At 63.2% G+C, this 27,900-nt stretch overlaps 11 protein-coding genes across 11 annotated transcripts; 6 read left to right on the top strand and 5 right to left on the bottom strand.

Moving 5' to 3' along the window:
* Positions 1–2,315: 2,315 nt before the first annotated feature.
* On the bottom strand, positions 2,316–3,374 carry LOC62_02G002764 (uncharacterized protein). Its single transcript, XM_062769284.1, has 2 exons — positions 3,290–3,374; positions 2,316–3,252 (listed from the first exon to the last, which is right to left on the bottom strand). Exons 1-2 carry the CDS (start codon positions 3,320–3,322, stop codon positions 2,368–2,370), a joined length of 918 nt encoding a protein of 305 aa, XP_062625268.1. The 5' UTR covers positions 3,323–3,374; the 3' UTR covers positions 2,316–2,367.
* Positions 3,375–3,578: 204 nt separating this feature from the next.
* ZUFSP (Ubiquitin carboxyl-terminal hydrolase ZUFSP) lies at positions 3,579–5,541 on the top strand (the record flags this gene model as incomplete). Its single annotated transcript, XM_062769285.1, has 11 exons — positions 3,579–3,760; positions 3,808–3,896; positions 3,933–4,128; positions 4,162–4,220; positions 4,273–4,389; positions 4,435–4,638; positions 4,693–4,737; positions 4,773–4,855; positions 4,930–4,998; positions 5,042–5,124; positions 5,160–5,541. The coding sequence occupies 11 exons, from the start codon at positions 3,579–3,581 to the stop codon at positions 5,539–5,541; spliced, it is 1,509 nt and encodes a 502-aa protein (XP_062625269.1).
* A 548-nt stretch (positions 5,542–6,089) lies between these two features.
* ARF1_0 (ADP-ribosylation factor) lies at positions 6,090–8,574 on the bottom strand. The gene is made up of 5 exons (XM_062769287.1): positions 8,378–8,574; positions 8,297–8,338; positions 8,165–8,247; positions 7,876–8,127; positions 6,090–7,835 (listed from the first exon to the last, which is right to left on the bottom strand). The coding sequence occupies exons 2-5, from the start codon at positions 8,301–8,303 to the stop codon at positions 7,626–7,628; spliced, it is 552 nt and encodes a 183-aa protein (XP_062625271.1). The 5' UTR covers positions 8,304–8,338; positions 8,378–8,574; the 3' UTR covers positions 6,090–7,625.
* On the top strand, positions 6,511–7,278 carry LOC62_02G002766 (uncharacterized protein; the record flags this gene model as incomplete). The annotated part of the gene is made up of 1 exon (XM_062769286.1): positions 6,511–7,278. One exon carries the CDS (start codon positions 6,511–6,513, stop codon positions 7,276–7,278), a length of 768 nt encoding a protein of 255 aa, XP_062625270.1.
* Positions 8,575–8,719: 145 nt separating the features above from the next.
* On the top strand, positions 8,720–13,037 carry ADE6 (Phosphoribosylformylglycinamidine synthase). Its single transcript, XM_062769288.1, has 2 exons — positions 8,720–8,817; positions 8,872–13,037. The coding sequence occupies exon 2, from the start codon at positions 8,872–8,874 to the stop codon at positions 12,901–12,903; it is 4,032 nt and encodes a 1,343-aa protein (XP_062625272.1). The 5' UTR covers positions 8,720–8,817; the 3' UTR covers positions 12,904–13,037.
* Positions 13,038–13,070: 33 nt separating this feature from the next.
* Positions 13,071–15,298, bottom strand: krs1 (Lysine--tRNA ligase, cytoplasmic). The gene is made up of 2 exons (XM_062769289.1): positions 15,012–15,298; positions 13,071–14,899 (listed from the first exon to the last, which is right to left on the bottom strand). Exons 1-2 carry the CDS (start codon positions 15,194–15,196, stop codon positions 13,153–13,155), a joined length of 1,932 nt encoding a protein of 643 aa, XP_062625273.1. The 5' UTR covers positions 15,197–15,298; the 3' UTR covers positions 13,071–13,152.
* Positions 15,299–15,445: 147 nt separating this feature from the next.
* On the top strand, positions 15,446–16,394 carry mrpl10 (54S ribosomal protein L10, mitochondrial). Its single transcript, XM_062769290.1, has 3 exons — positions 15,446–15,638; positions 15,691–16,216; positions 16,266–16,394. Exons 1-3 carry the CDS (start codon positions 15,477–15,479, stop codon positions 16,337–16,339), a joined length of 762 nt encoding a protein of 253 aa, XP_062625274.1. The 5' UTR covers positions 15,446–15,476; the 3' UTR covers positions 16,340–16,394.
* Positions 16,395–16,670: 276 nt separating this feature from the next.
* Nefh_0 (Neurofilament heavy polypeptide) lies at positions 16,671–18,575 on the top strand (the record flags this gene model as incomplete). The annotated part of the gene is made up of 2 exons (XM_062769291.1): positions 16,671–16,680; positions 16,816–18,575. The coding sequence occupies 2 exons, from the start codon at positions 16,671–16,673 to the stop codon at positions 18,573–18,575; spliced, it is 1,770 nt and encodes a 589-aa protein (XP_062625275.1).
* On the bottom strand, positions 16,775–20,167 carry LOC62_02G002772 (uncharacterized protein; the record flags this gene model as incomplete). The annotated part of the gene is made up of 1 exon (XM_062769292.1): positions 16,775–20,167. The coding sequence occupies one exon, from the start codon at positions 20,165–20,167 to the stop codon at positions 16,775–16,777; it is 3,393 nt and encodes a 1,130-aa protein (XP_062625276.1).
* An 887-nt stretch (positions 20,168–21,054) lies between these two features.
* On the top strand, positions 21,055–21,794 carry LOC62_02G002773 (uncharacterized protein). The gene is made up of 2 exons (XM_062769293.1): positions 21,055–21,518; positions 21,579–21,794. Exons 1-2 carry the CDS (start codon positions 21,082–21,084, stop codon positions 21,742–21,744), a joined length of 603 nt encoding a protein of 200 aa, XP_062625277.1. The 5' UTR covers positions 21,055–21,081; the 3' UTR covers positions 21,745–21,794.
* Positions 21,795–21,854: 60 nt separating this feature from the next.
* On the bottom strand, positions 21,855–27,900 carry SPBC2F12.05c (Oxysterol-bindingc; the record flags this gene model as incomplete). Its single annotated transcript, XM_062769294.1, has 14 exons — positions 27,563–27,900; positions 27,286–27,483; positions 26,952–27,071; positions 26,568–26,751; positions 26,396–26,529; positions 26,204–26,344; positions 24,667–26,166; positions 23,895–24,626; positions 23,577–23,838; positions 23,278–23,526; positions 22,990–23,069; positions 22,728–22,951; positions 22,571–22,676; positions 21,855–22,537 (listed from the first exon to the last, which is right to left on the bottom strand). Exons 1-14 carry the CDS (start codon positions 27,624–27,626, stop codon positions 21,855–21,857), a joined length of 4,677 nt encoding a protein of 1,558 aa, XP_062625278.1. The 5' UTR covers positions 27,627–27,900.

Raw genomic sequence — 27,900 nt, forward strand, 5'->3', positions numbered from 1 at the left:
ATCAAGCGCGACTGAAATGAACTCTGCTGTCTCGTGAGTTACATACAACTCGTCTTCCCTGGCCAGAAACACGCTGGCGCCACAGGCTTTGTCTATTTATGGCGAGGGGACTGCCAGAAAGAGATACGGCGCGCTCCCAGGCATCCAGCCTTCGGTCTTGCGTGATCACCTCGAGGTGCTCGGCGCGGCGGTAACGGCGACGGCGGGGAGTGGAAGGGGAGACGGCGTGACGGCGAAAACTCTGACCAACTACGCACGGAGCAAGCTTCCTTCAATTGAGTGCGGGCAGCGCGGGCGACGCTCGGGGACTGGATGCTCCAGGCTCGCCGAGAGGCAGCAGGGGCGGGGGAGGAAGAAGGGTGGTACGCAAAGCGGAGAACCAACCAGCCATCACGACCCCACGCGCGCGTGCAACGCCGGTGTGGTTCCCGTCTCGGGCCACCCTCACAGCCTCGAGGGTAATGGAGGGGAAGCACGTAGCTCACTTGCATGATTGACATATGTCGACGCAGTTCGACATCTCGCACCGTCCGGTGCCTCGAGGCTTGTTCGGCGACCGAGCACAGCTGCCCTCCGCTCCGCGCGAGTGGCGATAACCTTTGTGGCAACCCTTCGTCCCCTTGTGCGTGAGCCTGAGCAGGCACTTTCAAGGGGGTTCAGCGCAACGCTACAGACGAGAACGGGATGCGTGGCTCATGCCATGTCCCTATGCAAGAAAAGACACGAACCGAGAGAATGGAAGGAGGCTGCCTCACCCCACCGATGTGTCGCTACTTGTCCCCAACTTCGACGTTGATGGCACCACTAGCCACGTCCTTTCCGTCTCTGGATCAAGTTCCTTTGGCTTCTGTGTCTTTGGTTCACTGAGTCTACCAGCCGCAAGCCAATTGAGCCTCCCAAGCTCCCCTACGGCCGCGATACACGGAAGGGTAGCGCTGGGATGACGCGTTGGCTGTACGGAGCTGATACGAGATCTAATCGTCGCGTCGAACTCACGCGTTCGTCCCTCGTCTTCTCGGGATTCAGCGGGTTCTCGCGAGTTGCGCGCGGAAGTGGGTCGAGTGCTCACTGTTCTAAAAGTTGTCGTCGAGCTGTGCGGCGCGCTCGCCTCACCTCAGGAGCGCTGAGGGTATGAGCGCAGCACACTTCTGATAATGACCAACACACACACACCTGCAAAAGGAGACCGACCCTACTCCCCGAACCCGTCGCCTGACCCCTCAGGACCGGATTCTCGGCGGATTCGAACGGCGGACCTGCCAGCCGCTGGAGACACGACGGGACGCCACACCCGCCCGGAATGCCAGCGGGCGGTGTCGGAGCGGTGTTGCCTCGCCTATAGGTCACTGCTGCGCCACTGTGGAGAGTAAAGCACACAAAAGGAGCCCGACCCGTCGCCTCACCCCTCAGGCCAGGCTGGATTCTTCCGGGCTCGAACCACGAACCTTGTCCGAACAAGTAAACAGAGGCGCCTCAGCAAACCGTTCGGGGGCGCGTGGCGGTGCCGGGGGCATCGGGCGGCCGCTTACAACCGTGTGCGTGGGTTGTGATCACCGTGTGTGACTTCTCTACAGGGCGAGTCGTCGTGGCCCGCGGTGCTGATAATGAACAGAAACCCAGAATGCGGGTGATCCGCCTCGTGCGAGCACCAAACGAGTAGTAGGAGTAGGATGGCTACTCACGCTGCTGAATCTAAGAGAAACCAACAGGTCGTATATACGATCGAACGACGATCTCCTCGGACCAGCCGAAACGCCCTTTGATGTCGCCCAGCACTTGCCCGATCCTTGCGCGCTCGCTGGACCTGCTCCGCTCGTTCCATGTGACACGCCCTCCTCAGACGTCAGCCCGTCAATGCCGCAGATAATAAGACAAGAAGGTAGGTGCTCGCTGCAGCTCCCGCCATGGAGCAAGCACAACAGCATCGAGCGAGCACAACAAACGTGTACCTCTTCCTGACAGGTCGTTGAATCTCGCAATAGGTTTGCTGCGTTTCTGCCCCGGGTTGTCTACGCGGGCGGAGCTCGGTACCAGGTAGCCGATGGCCCTCATGCAATCGATCTACCTGCAGTGGGGAGTACTTGCAGATCTTCTGGCGCGAAGAAGAAGACTTGTCTGCTTCTCCCTGGCGCGGGCTCCCGGCTCGCACACGCATGTCGGCTCGGCAGCCACCTTCTCTGTCTCTGCCTTTCGCGCAGCTCTCCAGGCGCAAGAATGAGGCCTTCAAGGGGCAACCCGTCAGCGGCGCAGATGAACGCCATACCATCTCCTCCTCGCGACGATCCCACTCCGTAGTCATTGCCCCCACCCACCCACCCAACGTGACAATCGTGCATGCAGTCTATCCCACAACTATACCCCTACGCCCTAGAAGCCACCGCTACCGCTCAGTCCGACGCCCGAGACGCTGCCCGCCCCGCTCGAGGGCTTGCGGTGCCAGATGCCAGCGATGGCGCGCTCGCCGCGCCACCACAGCCTGCCGACGCGCACCGCCTCGCGGGCGGTGATCTCGCCGAGGCCAAGCATGATGCCGTTGATGAAGGGAAGCACAAGGTTGATGCCGAGCGCCGCGAGGACCCTCCGGGCGGTCAGCGCGCCGTGGTTCGTGAAGATTGAGAGCGTGAGCGACGGGGGCTGCGTTGGGCCGCCGTTGTCTGCCGCGCCGGCGCCGACAGCGTGGCTCGTCTGCACGGGCAGACCTGTCGCCGTCGAGTGCTTCTCGTCCGAGACGTTGCGGTCCGGGCTGGACGCCGAGATGTCCTCCACCGACGAGTGGGGCGCCGAGATCTCCTCCCACGTCTGCGAGGCGGGCGCCGACGCAGTCGGCGTAGGGCTGTCCTTGACGAGCTCCCACGCCTCGCGGACCTTGGACGCCGTGTCGGCCGCCTTCTTGTGGTGCGGGCGGGGCGGCTCCTCGGCAAGCGCGGATGCGAGGCGCGTCTCGCGCTCGGCGCGCGCCGTCGCCTCCTTGGCAGCCGCGGCGGCCTTCTTGCCCTCGTCGGCCGTGGCCTTGGCGGCGGCAGCGGCCTCGTCCTCGTACTTTGCGCGCGTCGCCTCGGCCTTGGTGCGCGCCTCGGCCGCCTCGGCCTCCCACACGGCGAGGTTGGCCTCGTAGCTTGGCTTCCAGTCCTCGACCTCGAGCTCGGCGCCAGCAGCCTCAGCGGCGGCGGGCTCGGCCTCCGGCTCGGGAGCGGCGGGCGCGGCAGCGCGCGGGGGCGCAGCCGGCATCGCGAACGAGCTGTTGAACGCGGCCTGCGGCGGTCAGTGGTGGCCTGGCGCCGGAGCTTACCGCGAGCGAGTCCTCGGCGTTGAAGTCTGACATTGTTAAGTGGTCGGATGGAGGGACGGATGGAAAGTTGTGAATGGATTGTGTCGTTGCCGGTTGGTTGAAGGTGTCGTTGTCGACAAGGACGGAAGGGAATTCCTAATGCACGGTTGGACCGAAGACGCAATTTCGTGGGGCCCCAGTGAGTCAATCAATCAATCGACCAGCACAGGTCCAGGTAATGTTGACGTCTCTTGTCATCTCGGTCAGACTTTTGGTCATTGTCTCTCTCTCTCATCCAACTCGAACGACCATGCCGACCTGCCCGGTATGCGACCAGGTCATTAACGCAGACGATACTGCCTTCGAGCATCATGTCAACGCACACTTTGACGGGAGTGCCCAACCCGGCCAGCAGAACGGCACCGACGGCGGCAACTTCCTCCTGTCGCCGCCCCTGCCATCAGACGACGAGGTAGAGTTCCTCGGGCAAAGGTGCGCTGCCCAAGAAGCGATGGAACAAGCGCTAACATCGCTCCCAGCGCACCCGAGTCGCGCTGCTTCGTGTGCGCGACCGACCTCTCGTCCCTCAGCGAGACGGCGCGTAACGCGCACGTCAGCGACTGCCTAGGTTGGTCGCGTGCGCTGCGCCGATGCTGACGTGCAGACTCGGGAGGCGTGGATGCAGCACCCCAGAGAGACCGGTTAAGCCAAGACTCGGACTTCTATCTCGAAGACCCAGATACGCCGAACGACATCTCGCGGCATGTGGGGAAGGGCAGGAGGCTCGACGGCCTGTGGAACGGGGCGGTGCTCGCGTCTCTCAAGCCTGGTCGGGACAGGGAGGCCAAGGGCGACGACTGGTGTGTATAGAATTCGGAGTGCGCTGACCCCAGGTGGGACCCAATACGCGGCGGCGTGAAGCACGGCAACGTCCCCTCCAACTTCTCGCCAGGTGGGTAAAGAGTGTCGACGTGGTCCGCGGTGCAGAGCTGACTGGCGGCCAGGCCTCATCCCTGTCCTCCGTGACATGTTGCTCAAGGACGTGTCCAAGCGGCAGATCCGATCGGCCGTTCTGGCCTCTGGGGGCGTGCACATCAAGAGCAACTGGACTTTTGATGGCAGTGGGTGGTGACTTCGACATCCCGCATACCCAGCTGACGCGCCAGCCTGGGGGTGTGGCTATCGCAACGCCGAGATGGTCATCTCGGCGCTCGTCTCTGAGCCGCCGTACCGCGAAGTCTTCCCCAACCCTGGCGTGAGGGCCATTCAGTCGTGGATCGAAGACGCGTGGCGCGCGGGTTACGACCCAGAAGGGCGGTTCCAGCTGCAGGACAAGCTCCTCGGCACGAGGAAGTGGATTGGGACTTCTGGTGGGTTGAACGGGGCAGAAGTGTTGCAACACCCCCATCGCTAACGCAGCTCAGATCTCTATGCCATGTTCAGCGCAAGAGGTGTGAGGTGCACACTGTGTGAGTCGAGGGTACCTGCTCCCGCTGACGGTCAGATGACTTTGACAAACCTGGCGGCAACAACGGATCCGACGAGCCAGCGTTTAAGCGTCTGCAGCGCTGGGTGAAGAACTACTTTGTGAGTCGACAACATGATGCCCGCTATCGAGTCGGTTGGCTCCATGGTATCCAATCCGGCTGACCGCCGCCTAGGATGGTGACGACGGTGTGGGGCTCCCCGGCTCCGTGCGCATCTCGACCCAGCTGCCCGTGATCCTGCAGGTGAGTACGCAAGCGTGTGTGTGTGATCCGCGCTGAGTGATAGCACTCGGGCCACTCGCGTTCTATTGTGGGATACGAAGAGACGGCCAAGGGCGACATCAACCTCCTCATCTTTGATCCAGCCAAGTGAGCTAGGCAGTTCCGCGCGCAGCTGACGCCAGAACCATCCCTAAGGACGTTCGATCGGCCGGCATCGAGCAAGTGCGCCAGTCTCGCAACGGGGTGTCGCGCAGCCCAACAGTGGTGCAGACGACGCTGTCGTCAGAGCCGGACACGAGGGCTAGGGAGGGTGACGAAGCAGCAGAGCTGAGCGAGGACGATGAGGTTGGGCCTGGCGGCTGGGTACGCCGGCGCAAGCTGAGTCTGGGCAAGGGCAAGCAGGCGAGCAATAGCACTCTTCCCTCGTCTCTGGGCGTGTTCCGTGTCAACATGACCCGATTCAGCTCGCACACCAAGTACCAGGTGCTTGCGTTTACTGGTGGTTCATTGTTGACGCCAGAGGAGCGGCTGGCGCGCCAGACGCCGACTAGCACGATAAGCTAGCGCCGTCAGCGCCAGCTGGCAGTGATGGTGCCATACAATTAGTGATGTTTGTCATATGTTTGTACGCATGTATATAGGTTGCATGGTGGTGGACCGGTGGGCATGGACTGGCTGGGGCTGCTGCTTGGGGCTAGCCGGGGGCCCGAGCTGACGATCGCGCTGAGTGAGCTCATTGGCGAGGTGCAACGTGCTTGATGGTAGCTTCGTGGGCTGCGGGAACAAAGCACAAACATTGGGGGAGGGGGGATTGACGCGCGTGGGAGTGGGCACTGTAGGCACAGTGGGTTGTTGCCCACGCTCCGCCGTTATCTGTCGTGATAAGGTCCCCTCGCTCGGCCGCACTCCGCCGCCTTGGGCCGCACGCCGTCGTCATCGGGTCCGCAGCAGTCAGTTGTTTGTCTCGTTCCCGTCGGTATGCTGAGTGAGTCGAGTCACTGTCGCCACCACCCCGCGGGCCCTCGTACTGGGGAAGCAAGCATGCATGCATCCATCCTTCCATACATGTATGCATGCATGGCCGACTGACTCGACTCACTTGTCGCCGCCACCACCTCGTTGTTGACGCCTCGCTATATTACCCGACCCGACCGGTCTTGTCAACACGCGCGCGATCACACCACGCCAAGGAAGGCGCCGGCCAGGGAAGACACGTTCGCCACCCACCCACTCACCCACTCACCCGGCCACCAGCCAGCCCTCACTACCCGGCCGGTCCACCCCACGCCGCCGCCGCCGTCGGGGCACGTCACGTCGACTAGACGACTAGACGCTGGCTGCATCTGCATCTCATTCTCCTCTTGCATTCTCCTTCTCGCGCATCGCATCGATCTCATTGCGTGCTTCGCGCCTTCTTCTCCTCCTCGCGCCACCACACCGCCCATCATCCTCATCCTCACCATCACTACTTGAGCGACCCCTCCCCATCCCTCCCTTGGCCCTCCCCACCACCCACCCACCGACGCCCCCGCAATGCCGATCCCACCCCGCCCCGTCCCAGCCCACAACACGCGCCACCGCCGCCCCGGCACCGCCATCCCCCGCAAGTCGCTGTACGCGACGTCGCGCGCGGGCACGACACAGAGCCTCGTCGCCGACTCGCGCGCAGAGATGGCCTACCTGCCCCCGTTCGCATTCGGGCCGTCGAGCGCGCCAAACACGCTCAGCGGCATCCGGCTCATCTCGCGCACCGCGACGCCGGAGAGCAGCGCCGTCGCGGCCGCGCGCTCCGTCGGCGCCAGTCTCTCGCGCTCGCCGACGCCACCAGCCCCGGCAGCAGGAGCCAACGAGGTGCCGCTTGACGCCTTGATCGACGGGCGCGGACGGCCCAAGCGTACCGGCGCAGCCGCGGCGCTCGGCTTCGACTTTGTCCCCCGCCCGCAGGTGCTCGCGCTCGACGCCGACCAGCCGACGACGCCGACGCCAGCGGCGGCGCCTGCGCCCGCCAGCCCGCGCCCCTCGCTGTGGCAGTGGCGCACGCCCGAGACTGCGCCGTCGACGCTTGGGGAGCGGCCGGACGGCGCACTCAGCTCGCCCCCGACGCCTGCGCTCGAGCCCGTGCAGCCCCTGTCTGAGGACGAGGAGGACGACTGGGAGCACGTCGACCACGAGGACGACGCGGCCGTCATTGTTGGCGAGCTCGAGCTCGAGGACACGACGACCACGACGTCGTCCGACGCAGACGGAGACCGCGACAAGACGGTCGGCCACGAGTCGTACGCTGATGCCGTGCGCGCCTGAACAATAGCAGCAGAAGCTGGGGTATGGGATCTGGAGAAGAAGAACACTGTGTATTTGTGCCGTCTATAGAGTCGACGTCGCTGTCGTCAAGCCATTATTATCTGTCAAACCAAACCAAATCAAGCCATTGTCAACACATTCAACCATCATTGTCAAACAAGAAACCTTCCTTAGACGCGTAGTAGTGTGTCAAGGTGTATGAAACCCCCGAAAATGCTGGAGAAATAAGGCAGCCGTACATGTTACATTTTGGCGTCGCGTACGGCGCGGTACGGACGTCGTGTCGTGCGTCGTCGTGAGGTGAGGTGTGAGGTGAGAGGTTGGCGAGGCTCGGCCGGCGCCGCGGCCTACTTTGCCGACAGCTTGGTCACGAGCCAGTCCATACCCTCGAACAGTCCGAGGCCGGTGAGCGCGCTGCAGCCCATGATTTGCCACTCGCGCTCGCGGAGATCAGTGAGGCCGAGCCCTTCCGAGACCTGTGCGGGGGTCAGGCGTCCCTCGGACGCTGGCAGGTCCTGCTTGTTGGCCAGGACCAAGAGCAGGGCCGTCCGCAGTTCCTGCGCAAGCGTCAGACCTCTCCCATCTCACGTCACCCACCTCGGCCTTGACCAGCTTCTGCAGCTCCTGCTTGGCGAGATTCAGACGCGCGGGGTCGTTCGAGTCGATGACGAGGATAATCGCCTCCGTCTCGGCAAAGTACTGGTTCCAGCTGGACCGCAGAGAGCTCTGGCCGCCGAGGTCGATCAGCCCGAACCGCACGCCTTTGTAGTCGTAAATCTCGTGGTTCGAGCCCACTGTCGGCGCCGACGCGACGACGCTGCCCATCGTGATACGGTACAGGATGGTCGACTGGTGTGTGAGCTCGTATTGGGATACGCTAGCTCACCTTGCCCGCATTGTCGAGACCCAGGATCAGGACCTTGGTCTCCTTGCGCGCGAAGAGGCGCGACCAGAGGGATGAGAATGTCACTGCGGGTCAGACCGCGGGCCGTGTGTGCGCGTCGCGTCCGAGACGTACCTCCCATGACGACAGAACACTGGGTGGTTGGCGGAGGTCAAGCTGCAGGGTGAGTCGCTGTGTCACGCGTCGTCGACTTACGCGTGTGAAGCTTCCAGGATCGTCACGTTGCACGTTGTGGCTTGTTGTTGTCGTGGACCTCTTTGTGCTGACGCCAAAGTTGATAACCCGTCGCAACTGATACTGGACCACGTCCACAACATCTATCCGCGCATCAGCCAGGGTGACATGACGCAGCGGCCCGCGACGTCCGCCGACGACCACCCACCGGGCTTAACGGAACCAAATATTCCACGTGCCAAGCCGATGTCACTGATATTTTTCTAGATGAGCGAGTCGGCGCGCCCGGTCGGTGGGTGTGATGCGCAGGCAGCGGCAGGCAGAGGCAGCACCAGCGACTCATCTCGACGCACTGCGAGAAAGGAGCTTCCTCAACCACCCTCTCCCCAACCGGGACTACCCAGTCTCAAACCCCCCTTTGCTCACGCACCCAAACCCAAGAACCAGGGAATCAGCTCTCAGTGAGGACATGTCGGCGCGAGCTTCATGCCAGTAACTCACACCACCCCCCAGCGATGCTCGTTCTCCCCGGCTCCTCGGCCATCACGCCCACGCGCCGCGCTACCCTCCTCGCGGCGCTGCAGAAGGCGCTGCCCTCCATCACCTCGGTCGACGCGGTGCACCTGCACCTCGTCAACCCGGTCGATGACAAGGCCGCGGGCGAGCTCGCGACTGCCGGCTCTGAGCCGCGCGGCATCCTCAACGAGCTGTTCGCGTACGGCGACGACGACCGCCTCGACTCGACCAAGGCGTTCCTCGACTCGGGCGTCGCCGAGGGCACCCTCGCCCTCTATGTCCTCCCCCGTGCCGGCACCATCTCCCCCTGGAGCTCCAAGGCCACCGACATTGCCAAGCTCTGTCGCCTCCAGAACCACGTCGCGCGCCTCGAGCGCGGCGCGCTCTATCTTATCACCGCGCCCAAGGCGGTCACCCTCCCCGAGGTCGCGCCCGAGCTCCACCTCATCCACGACCGCATGACCCAGCTCATCCACACCAGCCTCCCGGACCCGACCACCATCTTCCCTTCGTCGCACCCCACGCCCGACCCGCTGGTTACCGTTCCCATCCTCGGCGCTGCTGATCCGCTTGCGGTGCTTGGCGAGGCTAACGCTCGTCTCGGTCTCGCCCTCTCCGAGGAGGAGATCCCTTACCTCGTCGAGAGCTTCACCGCCGCTGGCCGCAACCCCACCGACGCCGAGCTCTTCATGTTCGCCCAGGTCAACTCGGAGCACTGCCGTCACAAGATCTTCAACGCCAAGTGGACCATTGACGGCAAGGACAAGGACAACTCGCTCTTCGGCATGATCCGCAACACTGAGAAGTCGGTCAAGTCGCACGCCACCATCTCGGCCTACCAGGACAATGCTGCCGTCGTCGACGGCTTCAAGGCCCCCCGCTTCGCTGTTGACGGTGGCGCCGACAACAAGTACGCCGCCGGCGAGGAGAACGTCCCCATCCTCATCAAGGTCGAGACTCACAACCACCCCACGGCCGTCTCGCCCTACCCCGGTGCCGCTACCGGCTCGGGCGGTGAGATCCGTGACGAGGGTGCTACCGGCCGTGGCTCGCGCCCCAAGGCTGGTCTCGCCGGCTTCACCGTCTCCGACCTCCTCATCCCTGGCAGCACCCAGCCCTGGGAGTCGGACATTGGTCGTCCCTCCCACATCGCCTCGGCTCTCGACATCATGATCGAGGCCCCTCTCGGTGCGGCGGCGTTCAACAACGAGTTCGGTCGCCCCGCCCTTGGTGGTTACTTCCGTACCTTCCTCCTGGAGGTCCCGGCCCCCAACGGCGAGCCCGAGTGGCGTGGCTACCACAAGCCCATCATGATCGCTGGTGGTCTCGGTACCGTCCGCCCCCAGTTTGCCGTCAAGACTGGCCTCCACGCCGGCGACAAGGTCATCGTCCTCGGTGGCCCTGGTATGCTCATCGGTCTCGGTGGTGGTGCCGCTTCGTCCATGGCCAGCGGTGCTTCGTCCGCCGACCTCGACTTCGCCTCGGTTCAGCGTGACAACCCGGAGATGCAGCGCCGCTGCCAGCAGGTCATCGACGCCTGTGTCAACCGTGGTGACAAGAACCCCATCGAGTCGATCCACGACGTCGGTGCTGGTGGTCTCTCCAACGCTCTCCCCGAGCTCGTCCACGACTGCGACCTCGGCGCCGTGTTTGAGATCCGTGATGTTCTCGTCGATGACCCGAAGATGTCGCCCATGGAGATCTGGTGCAATGAGTCGCAGGAGCGTTACGTTCTCGCTGTCAAGCCCGAAAACCTCCCCATCTTCGAGGAGCTCTGCAAGCGTGAGCGCTGCCCCTTCGCCGTTGTCGGCACCGCTACCAAGGAGGAGCGTCTTGTTGTGACTGACCGCCTCCTCGGCGACGAGCCCATCAACATTCCCATGTCTGTTCTCTTCGGCAAGCCCCCTCGCATGCACCGCCACGGTGACACCGTTCACCCCAGGCGCGACGCCTTCGACTCGTCGCTCAAGGCCTACGTCCCTGACGCACACCTCGCCACCGCTGTCGACCGTGTCCTCCACCTCCCCAGCGTCGGCTCCAAGCAGTTCCTCATCACCATCGGTGACCGCTCCATCACGGGTCTCGTTACCCGTGACCAGATGGTAGGCCCCTGGCAGGTCCCCGTTGCGGACGTGGCCGTTACCCGCTCGGCCTTTGGCTTCGACGATGTCGTTGTCGGTGAGGCTATGGCCATGGGTGAGCGCACTCCCCTTGCCCTCCTCAACGCTGGTGCCTCGGCCCGCATGGCCGTCGCCGAGTCCCTCACCAACCTTGTCGCCGCCTCGGTCCCCGACCTTTCGGCCGTCAAGCTCAGCGCCAACTGGATGTCGGCTGCCTCGACTGAGGGCGAGGGTTCGCGCCTCTACGAGGCCGTCGAGGCCATCGGCATGGACCTCTGCCCTGCCCTTGGTGTCGGTATCCCCGTCGGCAAGGACTCGATGTCCATGTCGATGCGCTGGTCTGGCGAGCACGGCAAGCAGAACACTGTTACTGCCCCTCTCTCGCTCATCGTCACTGCCTTTGCCGCCGTCGACAACGTCGAGCGCACCTGGACCCCCGCGCTCCGCACCGACGCTGGCGAGTCTGTCCTCGTGTTTGTTGACCTTGCCCGCGGCAAGCAGCGTCTGGGTGGTTCGGCCGTCGCTCAGGTCTTCAAGCAGCTCGGCTCCGAGTCCCCCGATGTTGAGGACGCTGCCGAGCTCAAGGCCTTCCTCCACGCTGTCCAGGCTCTCAAGTCGACCGACACGGTCCTTGCTTACCACGACCGCTCGGACGGTGGTCTTCTCACCACTGCTGTCGAGATGGCCTTTGCCGGCCGCACTGGTGTCGAGCTCTCGGTCGACGCCATCAACAAGTCGGGCGACGTTGTTGCCGCCCTCTTCAACGAGGAGCTCGGTGCCCTCTTCGAGGTCCGCACTGCCGACCTCGGTGCCTTCACCGACGCCTTCGTCAAGGCTGGCTTCCCCACCCAGTCGATCCACTCGGTTGGTCGCGTCCTTGGCCGCGAGAACCAGGCCGTCACTGTCATCCAGAAGGGTGCCATTGTCTTCGAGTCTACCCGTGGCCAGCTCCAGCAGGCCTGGGCCGAGACGTCGTTCCGCATGCAGTCGCTCCGTGACGAGCCCAAGGGTGCTCAGCAGGAGTTTGATGCCATCCTCAACGACGCCGACAACGGTATCATCTACGACATCAAGTTCCCCTTCCTCCCCGAGGTTGCCCGCCCCCTCTCTTCGCCCCCCAAGGTCGCCATCCTCCGTGAGCAGGGCGTCAACGGCCACATTGAGATGGCTTGGTCGTTCCACGCCGCTGGCTTTGACGCCATCGACGTCCACATGTCGGACGTCATTTCGGGCAAGGTTCCCTTCGGAGCCTTCAAGGGTATCGCCGCCTGTGGTGGCTTCTCGTACGGTGACGTTCTCGGTGCCGGTAGCGGTTGGGCCCGCTCGGCTCTGCTGAACCCCACGGCTCGTGCCGAATTCACCGCCTTCTTCGCCCGCGAGGACACCTTCGCTCTTGGTGTCTGCAACGGCTGCCAGTTCTTCTCGCAGCTGCACGACATCATCCCCGGCGCCGAGTCGTGGCCCACGTTCAAGGCCAACCGCTCGGAGCGCTTCGAGGGCCGTGTCGCGACCGTCGCCATCACTGCCGAGGCCGCCAAGTCGGTCCTTCTCAAGGGCATGGAGGGCTCGACCCTCCCCGTCGCCGTCGCCCACGGTGAGGGCCGCGCCTCGTTCGCCGACCACGGCGACCTTGCTGCTCTCAACGCCGCTGGCCTCGTCCCCGTCCGCTACGTTGACCACGAAGGCAAGGTCACGCAGCGCTACCCCCTCAACCCCAACGGCTCGCCCGAGGGTATCTCGGCCATCCAGACCCCCAGCGGTCGTGTGCTCGCCATCATGCCCCACCCCGAGCGTGTCGTCGCGGCCGAGTCGAACTCGTGGTTCCCCGTCGACAAGCGCGGCGAGTGGAAGGGCAAGGGACCCTGGTTCCGTCTCTTCCAGAACGCCTACGCGTTCGCCACGTCCGCTTAAGCGAGCAACTGTGCACTCTGTGTGTGTTTGTATAGAAGAAACAACAAAAATCGCGCCATTCACCTGGCCAGAACCTAGAAAAACTCAACCCACCCCACCATACCACATATTTTGGATCATGCATCTTGTCAGACTGAATCTGGGACACTGACTGGACCAAGCATAGATGCGAAGGATTGCATGTGTCTGTCTGCTGCTAGAAAACACGGCATTTTATACTGCTAACAAGGCGTCTACCTAAAACGACGTCTACTTGGCCTCCTCGGCGGCGGGGGCGGCGGCGGGTGCCTCGGCGGCAGCGGCCTCGCCAGGGTTGTTCTGGCCGAGAGGGCGCATGGCGGGGAAGAGGAGGACCTCCTTGATGTTGGCCGAGTCGGTGAGGAACATGACGAGACGGTCGATACCGAGACCCCAGCCACCGGTGGGGGGGAGACCGTACTCGAGGGCGTTGAGGAAGGTCTCGTCGACACCCTGGGCCTCGTCGTCGCCCTGGTCCTTCTGGCGGACCTGCTCCTCGAAGCGCTCGCGCTGGTCGAAGGGGTCGTTGAGCTCGGTGTAGGCGTTGCAGATCTCCTTGGTGGCGATGAAGCACTCGAAGCGCTCGGTAAGTCCGGGGCGCGAGCGGTGGTACTTGGCCAGGGGGGACATGACCTCGGGGTGGCCGACGATGAATGAGGGGTTGATGCACTGGACCTCGATGAACTCGCCGACGAGCTTGTCGAGCAGACGGGCGTTGGTCTTGGGCTCGGAGCAGTCGACGTTGTGCTTCTCGGCAATCTCGCGGAGGAACTTGTTGGCCTCCTCGGTGTGGAGGGTGTTTCCGGGAGGGAACTTGACGCCAAGCTGCTTCTCGAGCTCCTCGATCATGTCGAAGCGCTTCCAGGGGGTAGCAAAGTCAATCTCGTAGGCCTTCTCGTCGCCCTTGCCCTTGGGGTGGAAGGTGATCTTGGTGTTGCCGTTGTTGAGGTACTTGACGAGACCCGAGATCATCGACTCGGTCATGTCCATGAGGTCGTACATGTCGGCGTAGGCCATGTAGAACTCGCAGATGGAGAACTCAGGGTTGTGGGTCATGTCGATCTGCTCGTTACGGAAGACACGGCCGATCTCGAACACACGGTCGAGGCCACCGACGATGAGCTCCTTGAGGTAGAGCTCGGGGGCGATACGCATGTACTGGTCGAGCTTGAGGTCGTTGTGGTGGGTGATGAAGGGCTTGGCAGTGGCGCCACCGGCGATCAAGCTCATCATGGGGGTCTCGACCTCGAGGAAGCCAAGGTTGTCGAGGTACTTGCGGATGTAGTTGACAATCTTGGAGCGGGTGATGAAGACGTCGCGGGTCTGGGTGTTGACAATCAGGTCGAGGTAACGCTTGCGGTAGCGAGTCTCCTGGTCAACAAGACCCTCACGACCAGGAAGCTGGTGGAGACAGGGCGAGAGGAGCTTGACCTCGGTGGCCGAGAGCGAGAGCTCTCCAGCCTTGGTGCGCGAAGGCTTGCCGGTTACGCCGATAATGTCACCGCGGCGGATAATGTCGTTGGAGGCGATGAAGTCCTCGAGCGACTTGGCGTTCTGGGCCTGGGCGAGGATCTGGACCTTCTGGCCGTCGGCGCGGATGTCGTAGAACCTGATCTTGTTGCCAGACGAGCGGACAGTGTAGACACGGCCAGCGAGGGTGACGGGCTCCTTGGTCTCGACGGTCTCACCGACAGGGATCTTGCCCTCAACGCCCCACTCGCGCACGAACTGGGGGATACCGGACGTGACGTGGAACTTGTGCGGGTAGGGGTCGGGGTTCTTGGTCTCGCGCCACTTCTTGACGGCGTTGGAGCGGAGCTCGAAGAAGGCGGCGGCGTCAAGCTGCTCCTCGGCGGCGGCGGCACCGGCGTTGGACGTCGACGCGGCGCCGGCAGCGGGGGCGGCAGCGGCCTTCTCAGCAGCCTTGGCGGCCTTCTCCTCGGCCTTCTGGCGGGCCTTCTGGCGCTTCTTGAGCTCACTGAGGTGTGAGCATGCGGCGTTCGAGGCTAAACGGTGGTAGCAGGGAGAGAGGACGGCGTGGTGGCAACAATCACCACGCCAATCCCTCCCCTTCGCACACACAAACTTACGACTTGGAGACCATCTCGCCGGTCACTTCGTCCTTGTGGAGGTTGGCGTCAGGAGCAGACATGGTGAAGGGTCTGGCGGGGAGGGAGGAGATAAGAGGTCGGGGGGCCGGGAGGCGGGGGGTGGGAGTGGCGATGCGGCGAGAGAGGTGATGTGCTAGTCTGACTGTGGCCAGGCTTTTGAGCATGCACGAGGGTGAGATGGGGGGAGATTGATCGACTCGAGCGTGTGATCAAAAGGGGGCTGCTCGTCGCTGCAGGCACCCACACACCCGGCAAGACTTTTGCGAGTTAAACGCCAACTCGAGCCGCGACTTTTTACGTGTCATTAATTGTGCCTGAAGTGTCCAGCCGTTATCACCCGACAATTGGCGGCAGTTGCCTCCTGTCCGACTTTTGACATTTCGACGACAAGCTTGGCTTCCTTGTCGCTCGACCTCCACTGCAAACAACCCACACAGCACCACCATGCTCTTCGGCGCCCTCTCGACCGTGCTGAACGCGGCCGAGGCCTCGGCTTCGCGCCTCCCGCGCCTCTTTGCGTCGTCCGCCTCGGCGTCGTCGTCGTCCCGCCAGATGTCGACATTACACCTGGGCAACTTGTCTCCTGCCAAGGGCTCGAGGACGGATGTGCGTTGCTCAACGTTTGGAGCTGTCGAGCAGCCGCTAACCCCCTCCCCAGAACACGCGTAAGGGTCGTGGTCCCGGATCAGGCCACGGCAAGCAGTCCGGCCGCGGTCACAAGGGTCAGCTCGCGCGCAGCGGTAACGGCAAGCCCGTGCCCGGCTTCGCAGGTGGCCAGACGCCGATCCACAAGGTGTTCCCCAAGCGCGGCTTTGTCAACTTCACGCGCAAGACGTACGCTCCCCTCGCGCTCAGCAAGCTGCAGGCGTGGATCGCGCAGTCGCGCATCGACCCCGCGCTGCCAATCACGATCGGCACCGTCGTGCGCGCCAACGCCGTGCACGGCATCAGCGGCGACGGCGGCGTCAAGCTCCTCGGCCCGGCCGACCCCGAGCTCCCCCTCCCCCCGCTTGAGATTGAGCTCTCGCGCTTCTCCAAGCAGGCGTCCGCGGCCGTGCTCGCCGCCGGAGGAAAGGTGACCGCCGTCTACCACAACAACTTGAGCCTGCGCCAGGAGGTGTTCCCGCACAAGTTTGTTGAGAGGCCCGTCAAGAACGCCAAGCCGATCCGCAGGACTGACATTGGTGTGTTTGCTGAAAAGCTCGGCGGAGAATGCCAACTGACACCCTACAGAGTTCTACACCAACCCGGCAAACCACGGATACCTCGCCCCCAAGGAGGGCGAGGGTGTCGAGTCCAAGGCGTAGAGGGAAGCAGTTCATCATCACATAGGATACCAGCATATGCACCATTAGTTTGGGTTGTTATTGGGGCGACAATCATATGGCATGGTTCGGCTGTCCTTAGTTTGGGGGCATAGAGGACGCTGTCCAACAGAAGTGGCAGCGCCGTCAGTCGAGAGTCCAATGCTTTTTCGTGGCACAAGACTTCCTTCGCCACACCACCTCGACGACGGCCCACACCTTGCACACAGGACAAAGCCCACAGCTCTATTCAACATTAATTCATCTGTATGACTGCGACCAGCGCAGGGTGTATAGTTCCGACTACCTAAAGCCAAGCTTGGTCTGAACCTGGATGCAAGGGGGTGAGAGTGACAGGGTACATGTATGAGACTGGAGGGGGGAGGGGGGAGGTGGTGAGAGGAGAAACCCATTAAAAGGCAGGTTTACACCGTTTTCTTACTGGAGAATCACGTCACCGGGGAGAATCTCATCCTCAGTGACCCAGATCTCTTCGTACTCGTCGCGCTCCTCAAAGCCGCGGGGGCAGACTTCAGTCGAGCCGCTGGGAGTGGCCGACGTCGAAGTGGGCGAGCCGGTGGGGCTCACGCCGGGCGAGAGGGACGTGGAGGTAGGAGGAGCAGTAGCGGAAGACGAGGTCGCAGAGGCGGACTCAGAGGCAGAGGGAGAGGCGGAAGAGGCAGACTCAGAGGCGGAGGCGGAGGCCGACGACGACGACTCAGAGGCAGAGGCGGAAGCCGATGCCGAGGCAGAGGCAGACTCGCTAGCCGACGCAGAGGCGGAGGCCGAAGCAGAGGCAGACTCAGTGGCAGAGGCGGAGGCCGACGACGACGACTCAGAGGCAGAGGCGGAAGCCGATGCCGAGGCAGAGGCAGACTCGCTAGCCGACGCAGAGGCGGAGGCCGAAGCAGAGGCAGACTCAGTGGCAGAAGCCGAAGCCGACGACTCGGAGGAAAAGGCAGACGCGGAAGCCGAAGCCGAGGCGGAGGCAGAAGCTGACTCAGTAGCCGAGGCCGACGCGGAGGAGGAAGCAGAGGCCGACTCCGAAGCCGAAGCGGACGCAGAGGCAGAGGCAGAGGCAGACTCAGAAGCCGACGCAGAGGCGGAAGCCGAGGACGAAGCCGACGCCGAAGGGTCAACCGACGACGAAGCCGAGGCCGAGTCGGTTGGGAGAGCAGACGACGTAATGTTCACGGACGCGGTGGGCGTCGCCGAGGTGGTGGCCTCGCGCGTCAGGGTGATGTTGACGGTGGTGAACTCGGTGGCAGTCTCGGTGGCAATGCCGTTGTCGTTGGTGGGAACCGCCGAACCAGTGGGAGTGCCAGTAGGGGCGTCAGAGTTGCTCGAGCTGGTGGGAGTAGCAGACGCAGACTCGGACGCAGACTCGGAAGCCGACTCGGAGGCCGAAGCAGAGGCAGACTCAGTGGCAGAGGCAGACTCGGTGGCGGAGGCAGACTCAGTGGCAGAGGCAGACTCGGTGGCGGAGGCAGACTCGGTGGCGGAAGCGGACTCGGTGGCGGAGGCAGACTCGGTGGCGGAAGCGGACTCCGAAGCCGAAGCCGACTCGGTGGCAGAGGCTGAGGGAGCAGCAGAGGCGGACTCAGAAGCCGACGCCGACTCGGTGGCAGAGGCTGAGGGAGCAGCAGAGGCGGGCTCAGAAGCCGACGCCGACTCGGAGGCGGAAGCAGACTCCGAAACGGAGGCGGTGGGGTCCACCGACGCCGTCGAGCTGGCACCGGTGGGCTCGGCAGTCTGGGTACCGTTGGCGCTGGTAGGCTCAGCGGAGATCGAAGAGCCAGTCGAAGAAGGGTCAACAGATGAAGACTCGGCGGACGAAGAGGCAGTGGGGTCGACCGAAGCCGAGGGGGTCGCCGAGGGGTCAGCCGCCGAAGTCGGCGTGGCAGAAGCGGAGGGGTCGGCGCCTGAAGGAGCAGCCGACTCGGAAGCCGAGGCCGAAGGGTCAACCGATGCGGAGCTGGAGGGGTCCACAGAGGCAGTGCCAGTGGGCTGGGCCGACTCGGAGCCCGTGGCCGAAGCCTCGACCGAGGACGTCACGTTGCCAGAGGGGGTAGCAGAGGGGTCAACCGACGTGGACGAGGCCGAAGGGTCAGCGTCCGAGGGAGCAGCGGAGCCGGAGGCAGCGGGGTCCGAAGGAGCGGCGGACTCAGAAGCCGAGGCGGAGGGAGCGGGGTCCGAAGGCGAAGCAGAAGCACCGTCAGAGGGGGCGGCGGTGGGCTGAGCCGAGGACTCCTCCGAAGACGAGGGCACGGGGTTCTCGGGGTGCGAGCCAGAGGGGTAGTTGTGGCCGGGGTTGCCAGTAGGCTGAGCGTCGGTGGACGACGAGGTGGGGGCCTCGTGGGGAGGGAACGAGGGTCCACCGTCGCTACCGCCGTTAGAAGGAGCATCCGAGGGAGCGGGGGTGTCCGGAGACGAGCCATTGTCAGCCGAGCCATTGTCAGGAGTCGAGTCGCCGCCGTGCGAAGGGTACGAGGGGGCAGCGGGGTCAACGGGGCTCTGAGTGGGGCTAGACGAAGGCTGAGCACCAGTGTCGGGCGAGGCGTTGTCGTTGCTTCCAGCGTTGTTCGCGTCGTTGGGGTCGACGCCGTTCGAGCCCGAGCCTGAGCCGGGGTTTGAGGTTCCGGCCGAAGGCTGGGGGGCAGTAGAAGGAGCGGCGGGAGGGGTCCACGAAGGAGGAGGCGCGTGGGTAGGGGCAGCCTGAACGGCGGTACCACCGTAGTTGGCGCTGCTCGCGGGAACAAGGTACGGGCTGGAAGGAGTCTGGGTGGGGTTGGTGTCGGCCGAGGTCGTCACAGCGGGGGGAGGCTCCTCATTGTTGTTACCAGCGGGGGGAGGGGGAAGGCCCGAGAGACCACCACCAGGGGAAGATGCAGTAGCCGTAGGCGCCGCCGTCGAGGTGAGGAACGTGGGCGAAGCGGTAGCCTTGCCGTCGTGGCCAATGATAACAACATAGTCCCAGGTGCCGTCAGCCTCGAGGGTTGGCTGGAGGACGACCTCGAGGGTAACCGTAGGGAGGGCGTGGCCAATCTTGTCGTTGAGAACCGACTGGATGTAGGCATCGGCCGCCGACTTGACGTCGCCATCGATGCCACCCTTGGGGGTCTCGGTCGGGGCCGCGGGCACATACTGGGTGTACGTGATGGTGCTGAAGGTATCAGCAGCCGACTGGATGGCCGAGATGGCCGCGTCAGGCTGGTCGGGCGCATTAGGGACCGTCTCGCTGCCAGTGCTGTTGCGGTCGGGGTAGCTGGGAACGGGGACGTCGGTCGGGGCGGAGCCAACGGGGATGGTGAAGTCAGACGAGGTCGACGTCGCACTCTCCGTCGCAGACGCAGAGGGGTCAGCCGGCTCGGTGGCGTTGGCCGAGGCCGTGGGCAGGGCGGTCGAGTTCAGACCGTCCGTGGGCGACGCCGTGGCGTTAAGACCGTCCGTGGCCGACACGGTGGCGTTGGGGCCAGCGGTGGCGGACACGGTGGCGTTGAGCGATGCCGACACTGAGGCCGTCTCCGAGGCCGAGACGGAAGAGGTAGCGCTCTCGGTGGCGTTGGCGCTCACGCTGGGGAGGGCGGTCGAGTTGCCAGTAGCAGCAGGCTCGTCCGCAACCGATGTCGTAGCGTTGGCGCTGGGCGCCGCAACCTCGGGAGGAGGGTCGGCCAGGTGGTTCCAAGCGTACGGGATGGGTGCGCCTGCACGCTCAGCGTGGACCTTGCGGAAGCGCGAGGACTGGCGACGAGGAGAAGGGGCCGCGACTGCCTGAGAAGCGAGGAGGGGGAGAAGGAGGAGGGACGGACCAGCCGAGTTGGGGAAACGCATTGCGGCGGCGAGTATTAGATTGTCGGGTGGGGGGGGGGGGGAGGGGGAGGGGTGAGGGAGGGGTTGTCGCTGCAAGCGAATCTAGAGTAGAGAAGGTTACTGTTGCCACCAGGGCAAGTGCTGCGTCAAGCAGATGAGAGAGACAAACGGACGACTCGACTAGCGAGCGCGTGCGTGAGGATGGGGAGGAAGGGGGGGTGGATGGGTGATGGGGTGGAAAGAAGATGAGAGAAGAGTTTACGACGTTGATGTAAGCGGTCGTACCCCCCTGTCGCAGCCTGTCGCAGTCATTGACGCTGGTTCGCTCCCACCTTGCACCCAGCCTTCGACAAGAGGCGCAGCAATCAACCTGGAGTTACCCTGGTAGACTCATGTGCAGTTAGGGTTCAAGTGACAGCGCAGCGCGAGCATAAGCCCCGAGCCAAGGCTAGCCCCGGCGCGAATCAATGACCGCCTGGGTTCCCCGGTCCCTGCACCGTGGCGTTTAAGCTCCGTGGGTATTCTGACATGGAGTGTAGGTTGGTGCTGTACACCTTCCAGAGACGGCAAAGTAATGTTGGCGTCGCAGAAGGCTGGTCAATGTCAACAGGGCAGACGTGGTGCAACCAGCCCAGGGCAGTCGCGACAAATAAAAAGCAAACGCCAACTGGCGCGCCTGGCGCTCTGGCGGGCCGTAGTCTGACGCGGGACTTTTTTATGCCCACCCTACGCAAATTGACTTAACTGACACCGCCGTAGACCAAATCTGGCATGATGTCCGATTGATGTCAGGTAGACACCACGTGTCAGTGTGCCAGCCTCATAGTCTTTACGTAACTCTCCTTCCGGCTCAACTCGCCAAAGCAAAAGTCGGCTTCCTCGAGCTGCACTTCGAACTCGTTGAAATCAATCACACCCACCCACGCCAGACCACAATGTCCCGCCCCGTCCTGTCATCGCTGGCACCCAGCCTGCGCCGCAGCGTGATGCACCACGCGCGCCCGCCCCGCGTGCCCGTCCTCAAGTCGCCGCACACAGTCCACGTTCCCCGGCCGACAGAGGGCACGTCGACGCCGCACCCGACCAACCTCGGCGGCTCGTCCGCCCAGGCGCCCGCGTCCTCCAGCCTGGGCGGCAGCCTGACGTTCCACCACGCCCCTCCCCCCTCAGCGCCCTCATACACCTCCGGCACGACGCCCGACCTCCTCCGCTGGGTCGGCGGCGAGGGCGTCCGCCTGACGGGCGAGGAGGCCGCGCCCCTCCGCCGCGCGCGCAAGGCGCACGAGGGCAGCGCCGAGTGGGCAAAGGAGACGGTCGAGCGCATGCAGGCTCTGCGTGCGCAGGGCAAGTCGCGCAAGGAGATTGCCGACGAGTGAGTTGTGGAGAGAGAAGACGAGACTGCCGGCCGGCCAAGCAGCTAACCTCGCCCCAGGCTGTCAATCCCAGAGTCCCAACGCTACCTCATCTCCCGTGTCGCCCCCCTCTCCGCTCAGCAGGCCCAGGAGAAGGCCGCAGAGCTCAGCAGGCAAAAGGCCAGCTGGGGCGCGCGCAAGCGTCTCAGTCGCGACATCCGCGAGAAGCGCAAGACGTTCTGGTAGGCCCATCACGGGGCATTGTAGATTATGTGCATGCTATCATGGGCTACGGCGTGGAGCGGCGGCCAGACCAGTCGCCGATGGGTGTGGTGTGTGCTTCATCTATACGTGCTCTATCGCCTGTCGCGGTCGTGCCGGTCGCGGTCATCACGGCGGTCGCGTGGGTCGCGATCGCGATCGCGGTCGTCTCGTCGGTGGTGGTCGGAGCCGCCGTTCCGCCGGCGGTCGTCGCGGTCATCGCGGTCGTCGCGACCGTCTCGTCCACCCCGGGGCCGGTCATCGCGCCGCCTGTCGTCGCCATTACGCGGGTCGTCGCGCGGGCGGCGGTCGAGCTCGCGGTCGTCGTCCCGGCGCCGGTCACGCGAGTCGTAGTCGTCCCGACGGCGATCGCGGTCGCTCTCCTCACGGCGGCGGCCGTGCCCCTCGTCCCTCCTCTTCACGGGCGACGCGCTGCGGTCTGGCCTGCGCTGCTCGTCACGACCCGACGACGGCTTGCGCTCGTCCCTGTCCTCGCGGGCGCGCCTGCCCTCGCGGTCGCGCTCGTCACGCCGCTCGCTCCGCTCCCCCTTGTGATCCCGTCCCCCGGCGGTACGCTTCTTCTCTGCCCGCTCGGCGCGAATACGCTCCCGCTCCGCCTTGCGCGCGCGCTTGGCCTCCTTCTCGGTCTCCTTCTCGCCCTTGCGCTTGATGCCCTTCTTCTCGGCGCGGAGGAACGCAGCCATCGGGTCTTCCTCGTCGAGGCTGTCGGCCTCCGACTTGGCGCCGTCGGCGTCGTCGTCATCGTTGTCGTCACCGTCTGCTGTCAGCTTTGTTATAAGTGCACACTCACCATCAATGACTGGCGGCAGCGCATTGTACTCGGCCTTCTCGGGCTCGACGTAGTCGCCGTCCTCGTTCCGGCTGCCCTTCTGCTTGTAGTCCTTGACGTGGTCGACCTGTTCGCGTTAGCGAGGGGATGGGTAGACGCAACTGGCGATGGCACCCACCCTCAGCGTCCGGCCCAGAATCTCCGCCCCGTTCATGTTGTCCACCGCCAGCACGGTCGACCGCTGGTCGAGGTACATGAGGAACGCGAACCCGCGCGGCTTGCCCGTCTCCTTGTCCCGTGGCAGGTCGATATTCGCGATCTCCCCCCACTGCGAGAAGACGGTGATCACGTCGCCCTCGGTCATCTCAAAGCTCAGCCCGCCAACGAAGATGTACGCCGAGTCTGCGCGGGTCAGTGGCAACGCGGCTGCGGACACCCACCCTTGTACTCGTCGTGCCAGGATCCCTGGACGCCCAGCTCCAGCTCGCGCTGGTTGATCCTGTTGATCTCGCGGATGGCGCTGGGGTCAGCGGTGGCTTTGTATGCGGCAACCTACTTCATGATAGGTGGAGTGGGCGATGCGGCAAGATCATAACAAAAGTCAGTTGAGCCGCAACAATCTCGAGGACAAGTGAGTGACGTCTCGGCGGAAGCAAAAGTCCAATACAAGTGACACAAATCCAAGCGGTAAATTCATTACTCTAATCAACACAAATGCAAATAATCACGCATCCTTATCCTCGACAAAGATGTGGTCCACCTCGGGCCACTTCTCACCCTGCGGCTTAGGGCCCTGCTCTTCACGCTCGTGCCAGAACTTGACCTCGCCGTCCTCCGATCGCTTGGGAACCCAGACGCGCTCGCCAGAGTCCTTGTCCGTCTCGGAAGTGAACCACCGAGGCTCATGGGGTGGCATGATGCCCTCGGCACGCAGACGGCGCGTCTCACGCTGCTTCTCCTCATTCGCCGACTTGAGCCTGATGTCTCATTAGCGTGGCACAGGATAACGCATCCGTGCAACACTCACATTTGGGCCTTGTCATACTCGGCATTCTCAAAGGCACGCTGGTCAGTACGCAGACGACAGTCTGTAGGCGCAAGGTACTCCTCGAGGCCCTTGGGAATGTCGTTCAGAGTAAGAGCGTAGGGCGTAAGGTTGAACGGCGCAGGAGGCTTGGTCGTGTTGCGCCACAGCTGGATGTACTCGTCCGTGTCCTCAACCTGCTCGTTGACATCGAGCGGCGCCTCGCCAGCCCCAGCACGGCGGGCAATGAGCTGCGTGTCCCAGCCTGAAGGGTCAGCGGATATTCCAAACACACCCGTCCGCCCACGTCACGCTACTCACGGCCAGCAATGTCCCAAACGATGTTTCCACCCGAGTCCTTGACATTGCCCTTGATTTCAAAGGCATTGCCACCGCGCCATCCGCGAGGCTTGAACGTCAGGGTCGACGTCTCGCCCGTGCGGTGGTTGGTGACAACCAGGTCGCCGTAGTGGTCAATGATGGGGTTGCCCATGATGAAGTTGGACACATTGGTCGTGACCTTCTTCCAGGAGTAGTGCTCGACAACTCTGCCGGCCGGGTACTCGGGCCCCGCCTTGGGGTAGCTGCGACCGCTCTTCACCCAGCTCTCAGGGATGATGAGCTCAGCATGAGCCACACCTGTTGGTCTGATCTCAAAGTAACGGCCCTGGAATTTGTTCTTGGCGTCCACCTCGCCGTAGTAATTCCACGTCGGAGCCTCACTGTAGCAGGCCGAGATGGGAGGGTGGTGCGAAACCTGCTCCGAAACGTATCGGTAGCGGTTGGGGATGGCGTACTCGAACGACTGGCTGAGCATTGGGTTGAATGGCTTGGCAATACGGCCAATGGTGGACGAGTAGTTGGACATGGCGAAGGCGGCAACAAAGGCAAGACGCTTCAGAGAGTCTTCCTCGCCGGCAGCGACAGTGAGACACGCATCGTACTCCATGTCCTCGGCCATTCGCTGCAGCATCGAGGTGCACTCGTTGAAGCTTACAGGGAACGAGATCTTGGTGAGATCCTTGCCGATGGAGGACTTGAGAATGCTCCACACTGAACAAGTTAGTATCAAGTGTCTCCCGGTAACACTTACGGCTGACAGACGGGCGCTTGTCATCATCAATAGGCAGCCTGTTCCGGACGTGGTTATAAGGTTCCAGACTGGGACGAGCGAGGAACTTGACAATGGTGCCGTCCTTGTAGGCAGGAGGCTCCTCATCCTTCTTCTCAAAGGGCTTTGATGGGGTGGCAGGACGCTCGGCGTTGTCAATGGAATCATAGACGCGAAGGTTGGGAATAGTGCCCGTTTCGATAGCGTCAAAGAACTCGTCGTCGTCTTCCTGGTCAGAGTCGTCCACCGCCGCCATGAGCGACGCTGCCTCGTGGATGTTGGCAACGGAGCCACGAAGGCTGGATGCGGGGAGGCCGTTGATCGAACGACGCAGTGACTCGGACGCGACAAAGGACGACCGACGGCGGCTTCTGGTGGGCGAGGTGGAAGGACCATAGTCAGAACCGGCCCCTGCCGAGGTGGCAGCAATGGGAGACTCCGGTGCAAGAGGCTGGGCGGCATTTGCTGGTGACGTCGGCACGCTGGCGGCAGTGCTGAGCTCGGCCAGTACGCCGCGTGCCTGGCGGAGGGCCTGACGCTTCTTGGCATTGTCCTGCGCGGCCTCGTTGAGAAGCTTATCGGTCTCTGCCTGCTGCTGAGCCACGGCGAGGAGATTCTCCTCCCAGAGCTTTCTCGCCTCCACTTCCCGCCTGATGCGCTGCAGGTAGAACTTCTCACGCTCTTGCGCCATGACGCTCTGCTTGGCGAAGAGCTGGGACAGGGTCGCCAGGGAGTCCCGAAGAGCCTCCTTCACCTGGTGCTGACGCGAGTAGGCGGGGTTCAGACGGTTGGGGTCCGAGGATGAAGGAGGGGTCACAATCGATCCGACGAGTTGCTCGGTGAGCTCCAATTGAGCCTTGAGGTTGTGAATGCCAAGCTCGTACTGCTCCTCGTGTGGGATTTGATCGCCAAGGCTCGTCTCGATACTGTCCTGGTCCGAGTTGTCCAGAGCATCCTCGCTAAGGGTCCCGGCTTTGCTGGCTGGCGAAAGGTTGCGCTTGTGCGAACCCTTGGACAGCGTACGACCGGCGCGAGGGGGCTGGGGTGATGACTGAACGTTGATGCTAACGCCACTCCTGCCGCTCAGGCCCGTGTTTGAGCGCTGAAGGCCGGGGTGCAGGAACCCATCTGATGGCGGGAGTTCGTTCAAGGTCGATCCAAGTGCACGTTCAGTGGTCGAGGTCGCGGCGATGCTCGGGGCATAAGTGCGCACAGAGCGCGCGTCCGAGCGGTCCACCTGACCCGCCGGCCCCTGCGAACCCTTGCCACCCTTCTGGTAGTACTCGATGTTGAGGCGGAGCGCCTGGATCCAGCGAGCAATCTCACCGCGAAGGTTGGACTTCATGATGAACTTTTGGCCAGAGTGAGTGTGGGAAGATGAGCTGACTTCGAAGCGAGTGCCGTCCACATTGGGCACAACTTGGGCGTTTGCAAGGGCAATGGAGCCGCGGCACGCGACATGCTCGTCCTCACGTGTGCGGTCTTCCGGTTAGTCATGACGCGGAATTTATACACTCACAGTAGCTGAGTACACCGTTCTCGAGCACGAACCAACGCGTCTTCCAGCCCTGACGGTAGTTGACCCACTTGCTGAGGAAACCGCGGAGGTCAGGCGGGCGGCCATCACTCTTGGGCTGGATGATGCTGTCTCGGTTGCTAACTGCCGCCTGTCAGCAACATTTCCCGGTATAAACAACGGAGTAAGGCTCACATTGCTTGAGGTAAGCCCGGATGCGCTCGTCGCCGCTCTTGTCGTGCTCGAGAACGCGCTTTCCGCGACGGTCACGCACGAAGACGTCGGCGCCGCGCTTGACAATGAGTTCGACTAGACGTAAGTCACGGCGGCTGCACTGTTAGAACACGGCACACTCCAAATAACATACTGAGCCGCCTCGTGAAGCAAGCTGGTTCCAGACTTGGCGTCGAGCACGTTGAGGTTCAGGCTGGCTGTGCGAGGGTTCTCCAAAAAGGCGACGATCGTCGAGCCTTCCTCCACAGAGTTCAACGGGCTGGCAGTGTAGCTGGCGAGAAGGGACTGGAATCTGGCCTGAAGGGCCGATCGGGAGTCTGGAAGACATGAGCCAAGGTTTGCGATGACGCACGTACCGGTAATCAAAGCTGCCACCTCTGGAGTAGCAGCACACTCCAGCGGGGTGCGGCCTTCATCGTCGTGAATGGTGTCATCGATACGGGGGTCATTGAGGAGGAGCTCGACTGGAAAAAAATGAGCATGTACTGTGTGTGGAGAAGGGTAGCACTCGACTCACCGACTTCTGGACGACCGACCTCACTCGCTACGTGCAGCGCTGTGGCGGTGGTGTCTGGGGCCACCGGGAGGTTGGGCGACTTGAGGTTGGGCGAGGTAAGAATCTGCTGCACAACAGGAACTAGAGATTGGTCAGCCGCTGTCTGCGCTAGAACAAGGAGGGGAGAGATGTGACTTCTTCAAGGGTGATAGACCTTAAGGCTGATCGTGAACATCGCACGCCGCGCACCCCCGCACATCCCTCCCCTGCTCCCCATAGAATAGGCTGCGGTCTCCACGTCGTGGGGTACACGCCACAAGCAGGCGCACCGAAGCCCCGTAGACATATCACTCACTCGAAGCAACCCTGGCAGCCATGCCGAGGATACGGCCGGGTTGGGCAGCCTCCGAGTTGGGGTCGGCCGTGGCGAGCTCGTCGATGAACGGCTGGACCTCGGTAGCGAAGCCCGACCTCAGAGCAGCCAGAAGACGGAAATTGTAGAGCGCTGATGAGGGAGCCGACGACGCGAGTAGCGACGTAGCAGGAGACGTTGCTGAGTCAAGGTCAGCTCAGCCAATGCCGCAGGTTGAGTGAGCCGCAGCGAGCTGTTTGCTCGCGCTTGTTGTACACACCCAGTTCTCCGTGGCCACGGCTTGGCGTCCCACGCTGGGGTATCGGAGTGGCGGCCGAGGCCATGTTTGCTGTGGATATGGCCTCGACGAAGGGCGTGGATCAACAAAAGGCTGTTGAGACGACGGGCCGAGGAATGTGTTTGGGTTGAGAGATGCGGCAAAGGAAACGTGGGCTGCTAGGCCTGGCCACTGGGCTGGAAGCAAGAACGACTAGTGCCAAGAGGAGGGAGGATTCCTTTTACACGTGAATGTTGCGATGGAGTTGAATGAAGCCAGTCACGGGGGGAGGGTGTAGTGCGCGTTGTCGATGAGCAGCACGGGCAGGTTGTCACAACTCG

The sequence above is a fragment of the Vanrija pseudolonga genome, chromosome 2 (assembly GCF_020906515.1).
Source record: "Vanrija pseudolonga chromosome 2, complete sequence".
NCBI classification, from domain to species: domain Eukaryota; kingdom Fungi; phylum Basidiomycota; class Tremellomycetes; order Trichosporonales; family Trichosporonaceae; genus Vanrija; species Vanrija pseudolonga.